Raw genomic sequence first — 10,783 nt, 5'->3', positions numbered from 1 at the left:
TTTTGCGTATATCACGTGATACAAATTTGTTTGGTCCAAATGGACTCCTAAATATCACTGCGTTGTAACATCCATCGCCATCCGACGGTCACGACATTACGAATGTTTATGAGAAGGGCCGTCCTAACCAACGCTGTGCGAGAACCGGGCAGTCTTTTTGCCACCAGGAGGCTAGCTTGTCTATTCAGCACCGGTGCCAAAGTAGCCTCGAAGGCAGCTCCCGTCACCGAGAAGCCAAACCGAGCCGAAAGTGGTGCCAAACTTCAGACTCCCAGAGAGCAACCATGGAAGGAACCGAAATCCAACTTTCAGCTGGTGAACCCAGAGACGCTGCACAACTTTTACTTTGTGCGCAGGACGGCGAACGGGAATTTGCCGGTGTACAGAGTACAGTTGGACACGAACACAAGAACTCCGCAGTTCTGCACTCTGGTTACCGGAATATCGGGAGACGCGCAAGTGAGTTTATGACAGCATGATACACTTGCAAATATGGTGCTAATAGGTATGATTTATAGCTTTTACGAAGAGACTTGGCGAAGGCATTGGGCATGGCTGAAGCCACGATAAAGCTCAATGCGATTAACAACAACCTGCTCATTAAAACCAAATGGCACGCAAAGGTCCGCAACATCCTTGGGACTGTGTTTTGAAGCAGTAAAGCAAAGACTGCGACGGTATATGTACATAGAAATATATCACTATTCAATAATTACTCGAACGGATAAAATTCCGCAAAGCTCAATTCAAAGTAGCGAATGGAATATGATTCTATTTCTTTGTTTGGTTGATGTGTTATCTATATAATTAACGTATCCAAACTAGTAATAAGTAATTATGTTGCGTGGCTGAACAGGAATTCAATATCACAGATCTCCAGCGCGAAAGAGAGCCAGCAAACGGTCTCAAACATTTCCTTGATCAACTGCCAGCTTGGTCTGCAAGTCAATATCGGTTGCCTCCCAGGGATATGCGATCCACACATCTGGAACAGTCTCCGCCGCGTGATAGTACCCGCCAGTCATCATCTCCTCGGGAAGTTGAGCTCGTTTGGGCTTATCCTTGTTGTGTAGGACAAAGACGAAAAACTTTGTGACTTCTCCTTGTCTGCCGAGTCTCTCGGCTTGCTTCTGGATATCCTTGCTAAGCTCAGAGATGGCGTAGTGGAGCGTTGTGCGAGTGTCATCTACTTCATCGACGACCAAAATGTTCTTGCCAATGAGGTTAAGTGCGTGGCTTTCGAGAGTGTTGAAATCTAGCCACTGTGTTCGGACAACCTCAACCGCGGCAACTTCCTCTTCGCTGGTACCAGAGACACTAGTGGGCCCGGTTCCGATTTCCTCGTAGAGAGAGAGACCAATTGCTTGGATGGGGATGTTCTTCGCGCCGGGCTCCTTGAGGAAAGTGCGCAGAATTCGAGCGGGAATAAAGCCGCCGCCGCCAATTGCGACCATCAGGTCAGGCTTGAACTGCTTGATGATGGGAGCTGAGCGCTGGCAGAGCTTGTGCACGTAGTTGTAGGAAATGTAGGTCTTGTTGTCGCTCATTGCGATAGGCTTCAAGACTGGCTGGGGAGGTTGACTGGGTAGAAAGTTGGGCAGAGGAGGTAGGTCGCAAAATTATCGGCCGCAGAGTAAATTTTTTCGGGGCTGATACGCGAAAGTAGCGATACTTGTGGAGGTTTGCAAGGCGACAAGCCAGCTTGCATTCTGATTTTCATTCAAACTATAAAATTCTAGCGCGCAGAGCAAGAAAACAATCCAGAGAGCGTGCACGCACCATACGACGGCCGCCTGCGGATGTTCTAATTATTCTCACTCGCAGCGAGCCGAATCAATCTGACGTGCTTCTCTCGAGTCGACAGTATACGCTCAACAAGTCGAAGTACTTCTGTATACATCTTGATCTGCTGCCGGGAAATCTGGCTGCTCACCTTAATCGACCACCTGTTATTGGCGCAAGCCGTCCGCCTCCCAGCTGTTTGTCGCGAGGCTCAGCCCTGCAGCAGCATTTCGAATCAACAGTACCGTAGACACGCGCCATTTCAATCGGTCAGATAGAGTACTGTACAGGGGACACTGACACATATTAAATAATTTAAGAGACGGTAGCGGCGAGCCGATTCAATAGCATTTCGACTTCACTGCACACAGCAAATTAGCACCTCCATATCTTGATTATGTTATATTAATTATTTACAGGCGCATAACGAACGAGTATTGACGGTATGATGCTGATGCTGATGTCGACTAAAGTTAGCGAGATAGTCTTTGTGGAAGTAATAATACATGGCGAGAATACGGCGGACCCCGACTCCAAAAACCGATATGTATATGTGTAAGGCTATTATCACCTCTATTCTTACGAAGAACACTAGTCGAGGCGAATCTTGGAATCCAGAATCTCCTTTCGGCTCTCCAGATAGGCGATAAAGTCGTTGAAGCCGTCGTCGTCCTGTCCAGGGTTCGCAGTCTCCTTGTGCAAGAACTTGAGAGTGAGGTAGAATCCGGCGGAGAAAATTGCACCCATAATGGGACCGACCCAATAGATCCAGTGATACACTGGGAAAGAAGGAATGGCAACGGCAGGACCGAAAGATCGCGCAGGGTTCATACCAGCACCTGTGAAGTACACGCCGACCAGATGGTTAATGAACAAAGCGAAACCAATCCCAAGAGGGGCCATAGGACGCGCGCGATGCTTCTCGACAGCGAGAAAAAGCACAGCCAGACACAACTGGATCGTCATGAACATCTCGATGAATAAACCGCGGCTCTTGGAGACACCGTCGCCAAGAGAGTTGGCGAAGAGGATCTCGCCAGGTGTGATGGCACTAACGACAGCGGCAGCGCACATGCCAGCGATGATTTGAGAAACAGCACAGATAGCAGCACGAATGGGAGAAATAGCACCCACGAGGGCAAGTGCGAGAGACACCGCAGGATTGAACTGGCCGCCTGAGACGCGGAAGAAGATGAAAACGTTGGTAGCAAGAGAAAAGCCGAAACCCAGAGAGATCATAATGAGCTTGCCGGGATCGGTTTCTGAGGTGGAGCTGTTCGCAGCCTGTGCGATAGCAAATGCAAAGAAGAGGAACATAAAGGTTCCAACAAATTCACCAATGGCCACAATGAGATCATTGCGCGGGCCGTCGCCTAAACCGAGAACATTTTTCTGGATGCGAGTGACCGGGACGGCACTCAACTGCTTCTCAGTATCGTCAGATTCGGCAGATGGTTGGCTCATTTTGCGACGTGATGCTGTGTCCTCGACTGTCCTTGGGGAGCAGATGTGAGCAGATGCAAAAGAGAGAAGTGACGAAGCGAGGAGACGTGGTGAAGAAAATCGGGGGGATGGCGGGCTTATACTTGAGGAGGGTCGCACAGGTACAACAGCAACGGCCAGGTAACGGCGCTAAGTCGCCCGCTCGCCGAGCGCGACTGTACGAGGCTTGGACTGTGCTACACGGTACGTACGACGTGTGTTCTTTTTTTATCATCACAATATTTTCAGTTTCACCCACGAGCCGCGAGCGCCGAAGTAAGCACAGCCGAAGAACTCCGCTGCCGCGCGTGACAACCCGCCTGCAGAAACTTGTGCGCATGACCTGCATGCACGAGGGTCGCGGCGTGCTGCAAAGCGGCCTGGCCGCAGTGGCGGACGGCGCTGAGGCTAGAGGTGCGCGAGGCGCGCGAGAGACGTGTTTGCCGGAACCTGGGGCTGAGGCAGCGCTTGCTGTCTGCGGTGCGCTAGCGTTGCCACGCCAGACTAGCGCCAGACTAGCGCCGCGCTCCTGGGTGGCTGCTGCGGTCTTGTAACTTATTTCCGGAAGCTCCAAAACCGTTTGACGCACTCTGCGGCTGGCCGCAGCGCAGACTCCGCAACCCCTCGCCCGCAAAGTCATGCAACGAGTCTTCCATTCCGGCGTTCGCTCGTCCACGATCCGCCAGTCAGCCTTAGCCAGGATGCCCCCTGTCTGCATGCCAGGGGTCAGCAGACCCCAGTCAACCACGCAAGTCAGGACTGCGTCGTTTAACCGCGCGCTTACCTGAACCGGCGCGTCCGCGGTATCGGCGATGTTTTGTAACAGCTGTTCAGACATGGCGCCAGGAACTTCGCGGTCGTCTGACTGACGCGCTCAGGCAAAAAGAACATTTAATGCTGCCCAGCACGCTCCCCACCTCTATGGATATTTGCGGAATCGCCTTGTTGCCACAACGGCACAACGGCTTGGTCTTCGGCCCTGGTCTCTCCTGCCCTCTTGGGTTGTTGGATCTCCCGGTACGCCGCACGAATGACGAAGCTGTGCTTCTTCTCGAACTCGAAGGCAGCGCTGCATCACCTAAAATTGCCATCGGACGGCGATGAACTCTAACCGCAGCAGCCACCGCCGTATACACCTATCTATCTGCCAAAACGAACGCGTCAAGAGCTCGCTCCAAACCCCACGGCACGACAAGACCATTCCGCACTTCGGACGTACTTGGCGGATCTTCCGCTTATGCTGTCATCGTCAAAAATGTTCGGCTGTCTTGACGTTGCCATTTTCCCCTGTCTAAATTCTAAAACTGTCGTCCATCTGTGTGCTAGTGTGGGGCGGTCCGTATGGGATTTTAGTGCCTACCGCTAGTTACACTGTACGTGTCTCAGTAGCAGAGCTGACTTGATACGCGTCGCAATCTTAGAGCTCTCATTCAAAAATGTTGCATCTGTTTCGCGTTTGACTACTAGAAGGAGTGCAGAGTTTTTGAGGCTCGAGCCGCGCAAGTTCGGGAAGATTACCGCGTAATGGAGAGCACGAAGCTCAAGCAGTCACCTACCGTCAGCATTCAGCTAACCGCCGAGCCAGAGTCCGCCAACGAATTTAATTGGTTGGCGATGTGAAGCAGTGAAACCAGCAAAATTTTTTGCGGGATTTGGGCCTGTGCTGCGGCTTGATCATGTCAGCTGTGAACGCGAAGAGTGCCGGAAACTTGCGGCGGGAGTCCGAAATTTGCAGAGAACCCTGCAGAGAGAGATCTTTGGGAGGTAGCGACCGTTCGCGGCTTCTCTGCAGCATGACGCAATCATGCGCGGGCTCATGCCCTTAGTGTGAAGTTTAACACGTCTGCAATATACAGCTGGGGCGAGTGCCTGCGCAGCTCTCCAGATAAGCTTATGCAATGCTTCCCAGGTTCTTCAGCTTCTAGAGAGTCACGGATTCTGGAAGACTTGCTTTGCGGAGCGTTGGCGCTGAGAGCGGAACAGAGATCGGATCTCACGTCCAAATCGTGAAATCGCAACGTTGCACGGCGCGCCGCCACCGATCTTGTGCTGTCTATTGTTGTTAACCAACTGGCGGCTGATGACTCCTGTTCAGTAACTGATCGAGTCACTAAGACATCCAAGTTGTGATCATCAATTTGTGTTCAGGCAGTATAACCATTTGCAGCGCAAGCCCTACAGACACTCCCGTCAGTAGTATCTGTATGGGGGCAACAATTTGCGACGCTCTTCGTTAGCATGACGTCGTTCGTCGATGTCAAGCCCCGTCAGTAAAAATAGCGCTCGGCAAAGCCTGCTCTTCGGCAAACCATGAACGCTGTTTGCCTTCGTGCTGTAGCGCTACCGTTCCGTCAAACTAAGTATCCAACCACTTTCACAAGCGAGCTTTTTCAACCACGCGAGCCTGTGTACTGTTGTAATCTTGCGGGCCTGCGGCGCTTTAAACTCGACCTGCCTGAACAAGCGCTTGACCCAGCTCCTGTGCATGCTACGCGGCAGTTTGCATCTCACTCTCACGACGGGGCCAGTTCCCTATTTCACAAGCTGAGCGCGCACACGTTTCTACAACCTCTCAACTGGCTACCAAGCTGGCGACTCAACTTGAACTGAGACTTGGGAGCAGCGCTGGAACGTGAAGTCGCCTCTGTGCTGTTATTTCGTCCAAAAAATAAATATGTAATAGTCTACTGTTATCAGTGAGTTGTCAGATCTAAGAACCGGTCTGTGGACTTGCTAAACTGTTGTGTACAGTCTCTGTCAAGGGCCAATGTAGGCGAGAAAGGGGTACATATTACGCGGTAGAGTGCGTACAGGCAGCGCCCTTCGCAACTTGACGCTTAGACGCCTACATTTCTATGTGGCACGGCCATGAACCATCAAATAAGAGAGCAGACATGCGAGGCAGCGCTTCAACTCGTCCACGTATATCAATTGCGGGGCAATCATGGGGTTCGGAGGATTCGGATCGTTGCACCTGCGCTCTAGCACTTCGTTAAGAGCGGACCCCCACTGCGTATCCAGCCTTCGGTGTCGTCTTGTCCGTACGCTAGTCATTTTCAAATTTCTTGACCTGGTCAAATGATCCAAAGAGGGCAGTTACCTATGCGTCGAAAACCGACAGCTTGTGCAGTTAACAGGATGCAGATGGCGCTGGCGGCGGGGGCTAACCATCGTGCCCCCCACTTTTTGACCTGCTGCGAACGCGATCGGTAAGATGCCCAAGGCTGCCCAATCAGCATACCTTTTCGATAGCTAGTTATAGCCGATTCTTCTGCCTGTTTCTTTCTCCGCAATTCTTCCCTAGAAAATGTGGGACAGCGTGGGGTTTACCCCCGCGGAAGTCGTCGCTGGATGTCCCCCCACACATTCGCAAAATGCATCCGCTGTGACCTCTTTAAGCCGCACCACTCGGATATAACAAGGCGACATGAGGTCGTCCACTCGTGGTCGGCCATCTACACCTTCCTCTCCTCGCAATTAGCGGTAATAAAGCTAGTTACTTTTTAGTATCATCACGATGGCTCTTCCCCGCGTTCTTCTTACTGGACAGCTCGTGTTTGCACACCCGCAGTGGAATTCTCTGTCTAGCATCGCCAAGCTTGAGGTCGACGAGTCGGCCTCCAAGGCGGAACTGCTCGCCAAATTCGCACCCGGTGGCCTGTACCATGACAACCTAGTTGCGATTTTCCACACTCACAGCACGCCTTCCGCTGGCGTTATGGACAAGGAGTTCATTGACGCGATGCCCAGCACCGTCAAATACATTTCGCACCATGGTGCCGGCTACGACATGATCGACGTTGCTGCGTGCGCTGCTCGTGGCATTTTAGTCTCCAACACACCCGGATCTGTTGACGATGCCACTGCGGACACGAACATGTTCCTGATTCTCGGCGCTCTGCGTGGCTTTAACAAGGCCCTCGGCAATCTTCGTCAGGGCAAATGGAACAGCGGCGTTCCGCTTGCCCATGACCCTGAGGGTAAGGTCCTTGGCATCATTGGCATGGGCGGCATTGGCCGCGCGCTGAAGCAGCGGGCGGAGGGTTTTGATATGGAAGTCCAATACCATAACCGCAAGCCTCTGTCTCCAGAGCTCGCTGCTGGTGCAAAGTATGTCAGCTTTGACGAGATCATCGCCACTAGCGACGTCTTGTCGCTCAACCTGCCGCTGAACGAGCACACCAGACACATCATCAACAAGGAGACCTTCGCTAAAATGAAAGACGGCGTTATCATCACCAACACTGCCCGTGGTGCTGTCATTGATGAGGCTGCGCTTGTCGAGGCTCTTGCGAGCGGCAAGGTTGCCTGTGCCGGTCTTGATGTGTTTGAGGGTATGTCATTTTCTCGTTTGTTTGCGCCGTCTGAGCGTACCACTGACTGTCCTGCAGACGAGCCTGTTATTCACCCCGGGCTACTAGCCAACGAGAACGTTATGCTACTGCCTCACTTGGGCACTCACACCGTAGAATCCCGCACCAAGATGGAGATCAAGGTTATTGACAACATTCGGTCCGCCCTGACCACAGGCAAAATGATTTCCGTCACCCCAGAGACCGCATTCTTGCAGGAGGGCAAATAAATTTTATATCATGGTGTTCGCAAGTAGCAATTTTGTTTAATGATAGACCTCAGCTACCAGCATTGGATTAAACACACATTCATGATAATAATAATAATACACAAAATTGGACTATACTACAAGTACAACACTTCAAGTTCCAATAGTCACACAATCTATCCAAGAAAAATTAGCCAAGATTTAATCGGATAGCTTATGTCGAAAGCAGCTCAAGCCCGGTTGTCAAGATGACGCAAAGTCTGCTCCAGAGCACTCATCAACCGGGATTGCTGATCCACAATTGTACGTAACAATCCAGTTTGCCGTTCTTGCTCTGTCAACAATTGTCGTTCAAACAAGCTCGGGTCAATCATATTCCCTCTCTGACGACCGCCCAAGTTTCCGTCATCTCCTGTGCTGTCGCCAAGACCGCCAAGACCACCCTCGTCATCATCATCCGCGTTATTCAAAACCAAAGCGATTGAACGCAAAATCGACTGAGTTCTCATACTTCGAGATTGCACTGGCGCACCTTGTACCATTTGGGGTTGTTGTTGGTGTTGCTGGAGCTGCTGAAGCTGATTTTGCGGGTGTTGGTGTTGCGGTTGTGCCTGCGGCGGCTGCGGTTGTGGTGGAGGCGGCGGTGGCAGCTGTTGCTGTGGAGTAGGAGGCGGCAGCTGTTGCATCGGCTGTGGCTGTTGCATATGCATATGCTGCTGCGGTATCGGAACTGCGGTCGCCTGCATATTCCCCAGAGACATCCTGGTTCGCTTGCTGCGCCTAGTACCAGTTGAACTTGGTATAATCGGCGTTTGTACCTGTGGCAGTGGTCTAAGTTGCGTCTCTGAATCGGAGAGATCGCTGCTCGAGTCATCACCGCGTCTCGAAGGACGCGTCCCGTTTCGACGCAACAAGGACGACGGCATCAAAATCGCAACTCTGTTGTACACATCTTTGCTAAGCCACGTCTAAAAAATGTTAGTGTTTATATCACAGAGCACCATCAAATGATCTAAACATGCCCTGTTCTTCCCAAGAATTCTTCGATGGTCGGACGGAGCCAGATCCCACCACGGCTTTTTCATTGAAATCATCGCTGTTCCTAGAGCATTCCTCTCTCTGCTAATTCGGTCGTCTTCATAATCCGTAATGAACTTGTAACTTGATACAAGTCCGTATAATTTATCATACACAGCCTTTGCGGGTCGGCGTACCGTCGTTTCGTATGGCTCATCATCATTGGGATGTTGTTGGTGCTGTTGGTGAGCCATCTGTTCTTGTCTCGCACAAAATGCGGTATAGGTATCTTCAACCAAATCGTCCAGTGGAAGGTATTCCGCCTCTGAGCCGCGGGCAGTGCGCACATCATGGTGCGCCTGAAGTAGTACGATAAGCTCCTCGTCACTCCAATGCTTCAACTTGTTGGATGTAGGCGCGACCAGCGCGGGCCCCGTTGATGGCGATTGACCGTCCGGGATCATATACGGAGTAGATGAAGCTGCTGCTGCGACGATGAACGATGACACATTGGCAGAGAGGGGATCGGCTGTCATCCAGGAATATCTAGCGTCAGGAGTCTGTCGTGCAACAGCGCCTGGAGGTCCATTGGAAACGCCACGTTGCTGATCATCATAAAACTGGCCAGAGTTCGCCGCCGCGGCCATGACTGCCATTTCATGTGCAGTTTGCGTCGCAGTAGTCTTGAAAATGTTGTGAGTCCGAACAAGATGCCGAATCAAATTCTTAGTGCCCTGAATATACTTGTACTGCGAGTTGCACTTGTGGCCGCCAATCAAGTTTGGATCGCCGTTATGATTGCCTACCGGTCCGTTACCGCCGGCAGAGACACCACCACCGCGGCCATCCACCGACATGACGTCTCGCATGTAGTCGCCTCGCTGGGCAGAATGATGCATGCCGTCCATTGCCATAACGTCCTCGTCGTCCACCCCTTCGTCGTCGTCGTCCGGGCCGTCCCTCCCTCGTCCACGCTTCTTGCTGTTTGAAGGTTGCGACGATGCAGGTAGCTGACACACAGCGTACATGATACCGTCTGTACTTTGGATCTTTGAGAAATACTTCCAAACCCAAGACTGCTGCAACTTCTTCTTGCCTCCAGACGATGCTGACGGATCAGACTGGCCGTGAGATTGCTGAGACGGCTGTGGCGCATTGGAGTATGACGGTTGTTGTGAAGGAGGCGGACCCTGCTGTCGTAGCGGGTGCGTCAACACAGGCAGGCGCTGCTGTTGCTGCATTTGCTGCTGTTGCTGCTGTTGCTGTTGCTGTTGCTGCTGCTGCTGTGGATTCGGTGACTGTAAGTGCTGCATTTGCTGCTGCATCGGCATTTGCAGCTGAGGGACACCTCCTTGCTGAAGGTGATGACCATGACCGTGACCGAGCTGGTGCGAGCCCAATAAAGATGGGGGCTGCGGTTGCTGAGTAGATCCAGGCGACTGATTCAGTAGTTGATGCTGAAGATGAGGCCTTGAATAGCTCATTTTGCGGGGGGGTGGGGGTGGTCGGGGATCCACTTGTCAACAACAATCACGAGCGTGCAACGACAATAACGCGCGAAGAACAGAGGATCCAAAAATCCAGGGGAAGCAAAGTCGGTCGCGTAGAACTCGCGTACGCAGCAGATCGGCGCGAACAGACGCTTCGACGGTTGACAGTGTTGAGACTTTGGCTGAGCGCGATGAGGCCCGACAGGGTTGGGTTGGGTGCGGGTCGGGTTGGCAAGCAAAGTGGGCCCGGGGTTTGGGAAGTGTCCCGACTCGCGAAGAAGTTTTGCTTCGCCCCGACATCAGCAGTCAAGGTGCTTGTGTCGGTCACGTTCTCTGCCTGCCGGCGGTAACAGCCAGATCTCTACGCGCAGCGCAAGTTCAGGGCCAGGACCAGTTGTAAGAGAACGAACTTAGGCAGCGGAGCTCATGATGAAGCTTGGCATTTGTTTCG

The 10,783-nt window shown here is 52.2% G+C and overlaps 5 protein-coding genes across 5 annotated transcripts; 2 read left to right on the top strand and 3 right to left on the bottom strand.

Annotated features, from left to right (window-relative positions):
- V1518DRAFT_408550 (mitochondrial 54S ribosomal protein mL49) lies at positions 1-788 on the top strand. Its single transcript, XM_066902153.1, has 2 exons — positions 1-459; positions 519-788. The coding sequence occupies exons 1-2, from the start codon at positions 103-105 to the stop codon at positions 651-653; spliced, it is 492 nt and encodes a 163-aa protein (XP_066761829.1). The 5' UTR covers positions 1-102; the 3' UTR covers positions 654-788.
- V1518DRAFT_408548 (phosphoribosyltransferase-like protein) lies at positions 685-1,696 on the bottom strand. Its single transcript, XM_066902152.1, has one exon. The coding sequence runs from the start codon at positions 1,545-1,547 to the stop codon at positions 906-908; it is 642 nt and encodes a 213-aa protein (XP_066761828.1). The 5' UTR covers positions 1,548-1,696; the 3' UTR covers positions 685-905.
- Positions 1,697-2,163: 467 nt separating this feature from the next.
- Positions 2,164-3,338, bottom strand: V1518DRAFT_408547 (aquaporin-like protein). The gene has a single exon (XM_066902151.1). The coding sequence runs from the start codon at positions 3,244-3,246 to the stop codon at positions 2,374-2,376; it is 873 nt and encodes a 290-aa protein (XP_066761827.1). The 5' UTR covers positions 3,247-3,338; the 3' UTR covers positions 2,164-2,373.
- A 3,338-nt stretch (positions 3,339-6,676) lies between these two features.
- On the top strand, positions 6,677-7,972 carry V1518DRAFT_408541 (D-isomer specific 2-hydroxyacid dehydrogenase). Its single transcript, XM_066902150.1, has 2 exons — positions 6,677-7,598; positions 7,656-7,972. Exons 1-2 carry the CDS (start codon positions 6,782-6,784, stop codon positions 7,844-7,846), a joined length of 1,008 nt encoding a protein of 335 aa, XP_066761826.1. The 5' UTR covers positions 6,677-6,781; the 3' UTR covers positions 7,847-7,972.
- Positions 7,612-10,424, bottom strand: V1518DRAFT_10832 (uncharacterized protein). The gene is made up of 2 exons (XM_066900668.1): positions 8,848-10,424; positions 7,612-8,793 (listed from the first exon to the last, which is right to left on the bottom strand). Exons 1-2 carry the CDS (start codon positions 10,324-10,326, stop codon positions 8,056-8,058), a joined length of 2,217 nt encoding a protein of 738 aa, XP_066761825.1. The 5' UTR covers positions 10,327-10,424; the 3' UTR covers positions 7,612-8,055.
- Between the last annotated feature and the right edge of the window lie 359 nt (positions 10,425-10,783).

Source organism: Limtongia smithiae (assembly GCF_038497785.1).
Source record: "Limtongia smithiae strain NRRL Y-17922 unplaced genomic scaffold V1518scaffold_1, whole genome shotgun sequence".
In the NCBI taxonomy this organism is placed as follows: domain Eukaryota; kingdom Fungi; phylum Ascomycota; class Lipomycetes; order Lipomycetales; family Lipomycetaceae; genus Limtongia; species Limtongia smithiae.
Note: the sequence above shows the minus strand (reverse complement) of the source record. Positions and strands in the feature narration are given on the sequence as shown.

What these genes read in the sequence shown, in the direction of transcription:
- V1518DRAFT_408541 (XM_066902150.1), top strand. Translation starts at nt 6,782, where the DNA reads ATGGCTCTTCCCCGCGTTCTTCTTACTGGACAGCTCGTGTTTGCACAC. An exon ending in CGGTCTTGATGTGTTTGAGG is followed by an intron (nt 7,599 to 7,655) that starts GTATGTCATTTT and finishes ACTGTCCTGCAG; the next exon opens with ACGAGCCTGTTATTCACCCC.
- V1518DRAFT_408548 (XM_066902152.1), bottom strand. Translation starts at nt 1,547, where the DNA reads ATGAGCGACAACAAGACCTACATTTCCTACAACTACGTGCACAAGCTC.
- V1518DRAFT_10832 (XM_066900668.1), bottom strand. Translation starts at nt 10,326, where the DNA reads ATGAGCTATTCAAGGCCTCATCTTCAGCATCAACTACTGAATCAGTCG. An exon ending in GAATTCTTGGGAAGAACAGG is followed by an intron (nt 8,794 to 8,847) that starts GCATGTTTAGAT and finishes AACATTTTTTAG; the next exon opens with ACGTGGCTTAGCAAAGATGT.
- V1518DRAFT_408550 (XM_066902153.1), top strand. Translation starts at nt 103, where the DNA reads ATGTTTATGAGAAGGGCCGTCCTAACCAACGCTGTGCGAGAACCGGGC. An exon ending in GAATATCGGGAGACGCGCAA is followed by an intron (nt 460 to 518) that starts GTGAGTTTATGA and finishes TATGATTTATAG; the next exon opens with CTTTTACGAAGAGACTTGGC.
- V1518DRAFT_408547 (XM_066902151.1), bottom strand. Translation starts at nt 3,246, where the DNA reads ATGAGCCAACCATCTGCCGAATCTGACGATACTGAGAAGCAGTTGAGT.